Source organism: Ciona intestinalis, unplaced genomic scaffold (assembly GCF_000224145.3).
Source record: "Ciona intestinalis unplaced genomic scaffold, KH HT000536.1, whole genome shotgun sequence".
In the NCBI taxonomy this organism is placed as follows: domain Eukaryota; kingdom Metazoa; phylum Chordata; class Ascidiacea; order Phlebobranchia; family Cionidae; genus Ciona; species Ciona intestinalis.
In genome coordinates, this window is record NW_004190857.1 from 1 (window position 1) to 1,935 (window position 1,935).

A 1,935-nucleotide genomic window follows, 5' to 3' on the forward strand; every position below is an offset into this window, starting at 1 on the left:
TTGATTGACATGTTGTGTTTGATTGACAGGTACTGATGGTTTGATTGACAGGTACTGATGGTTTGATTGACATGTTGTGTTTGATTAACAGGTACTGATGGTTTGATTGACATGTTGTGTTTGATTGACAGGTACTGATGGTTTGATTGACAGGTACTGATGGTTTGATTGACAGGTACTGATGGTTTGATTTATATGACGGAGAACTCTTGTGGAACTTCTGAAACAATTTACCTTCAGTGGGGTCAAGGGGTCACTGCTGGGGGTCAAGAGGACAACGTTGAGGGTCAAGAGGTCAACGATGGAGGTCAAGAGGTCAACGTTGGAGGTCAACTGATTGAACCTCGTAGTGGTGAATGTTTATCAGTTCAAGGAATCCCCGTTCGTGCCGCGAGTGTTAAGCCCCTTGTGTTGATGCCTTGTAATGCAAGTGATATACGCCAATACTGGCTGTGTAATAAACATGTAAGTATATTTATTGTGATGTCACCATGTTTATAATGACATCACACAGAGCGTTAGTGACCTCATACTTGGTATGCGAGGTACGATTGATTATTACATCACATTAAACCACAACAATGGGTTGATTCATACATCACAAAACAAACTCGATGGCTTGGAATTTGTGTCGTACGATGACAGGTGAATTAACTTTATTGTTGGAAATCTTTCTACAGTTTGTAAGGCGTAATACTCGACCCATTTTATTGAACATTTATTTAAAACAAATTCATTAAATGCCAAGAAGTAAGGATGGCTGATTCAAGTTTAACTTTAATGTTTTTATATTACATTATATTGTTTGTAAGGTGTCACACATGGTCTAGTAAGTAAAAACTTTTGTTTCGCTAACCATCGTTCTTCCCAAACCTCAGGTCAAACCCAGTAGAATTAGACGTATGTCGTTTCCAAAACCGACATTTTTCACAAAAAGTTTCCTGTTTGAGATCGGCAGGTTGGATTCCTGATCCCTCACTTATACATTGTGATGTCATAATGTGCCCGGAACCTCCCGGTTTAAAAAACGCCAAAGTGAGTTTGTTTATGATGTCTATGTTTGTCATATAAGATATCTATGTTTGTTATATAAGATATTTATGTTTGTTATATAAGATATCTATGTTTGTTATATAAGATATCTATGTTTGTTATATAAGATATCTATGTTGTTATATATGATATCTATGTTTGTTATATAAGATATCTATGTTTGTTATATAAGATATCTATGTTTGTTATATAAGATATCTATGTTTGTTATATAAGATATCTATGTTTGTTATATAAGATATCTATGTATATGCGTAGGAATCGAAACATGTTGTCTTGCGTCCACATGGGGCGTACTTTCACATACGTTTTAGTCTAACGTTCAACACAAGCCGCATGTACGTAATAGTAAGGATTCACACGTGGATTTATTGCATCATAATAACGATTGTTTGACCTGGCAATTGATTACGACATAATAGCAATTCACGCGTTGACTATTTGCGTCATAATAGCGATTGTCCCCTTGATTCTTTAACTTTCAGCTGCTCGGAACATTTGCGATCGAGTAAAGGATTGTCAACGATGAACGCTTTATACGCATGTGTTATTTACTGAAAAAAGTAACAGAAACTGGGGTGACCAATTCGCTAACCTAGCCTGGGTTTTGACACCAATGATGTTGCTTATATAAGATATCTATTATAGATGAAAGCAAGTGGCGAATATAGTTACGGATCAGTGATTCGATACGATTGCAACATCGGGCACGAATATTTACGAGGAAGATCGTCGTTTGAATCGAGGTAGTTGTTTCAAACTTATTGTTCAACATAAATGGCTCGTTGTTTGTCTGCTTGGTGTAGCGACCACGCTTATTTCCAATAAAATGTAAATATGTTTTAACAGTGTAGTTTTATCCATTTGCTGTCCTTTGGTTTA

The 1,935-nt window shown here is 36.3% G+C and overlaps 1 protein-coding gene across 1 annotated transcript; it reads left to right on the forward strand.

The window, feature by feature from the left end:
• The first annotated feature begins 138 nt into the window (after window positions 1-138).
• LOC113475460 lies at window positions 139-1,803 on the forward strand. Its single transcript, XM_026839632.1, has 4 exons — window positions 139-465; window positions 515-645; window positions 879-1,035; window positions 1,702-1,803. Exons 1-4 carry the CDS (start codon window positions 196-198, stop codon window positions 1,801-1,803), a joined length of 660 nt encoding a protein of 219 aa, XP_026695433.1. The 5' UTR covers window positions 139-195.
• The last annotated feature ends 132 nt before the right edge of the window (window positions 1,804-1,935 follow it).

What these genes read in the sequence shown, in the direction of transcription:
- LOC113475460 (XM_026839632.1), top strand. Translation starts at nt 196, where the DNA reads ATGACGGAGAACTCTTGTGGAACTTCTGAAACAATTTACCTTCAGTGG. An exon ending in ACTGGCTGTGTAATAAACAT is followed by an intron (nt 466 to 514) that starts GTAAGTATATTT and finishes GACATCACACAG; the next exon opens with AGCGTTAGTGACCTCATACT. An exon ending in TTTGTGTCGTACGATGACAG is followed by an intron (nt 646 to 878) that starts GTGAATTAACTT and finishes CCCAAACCTCAG; the next exon opens with GTCAAACCCAGTAGAATTAG.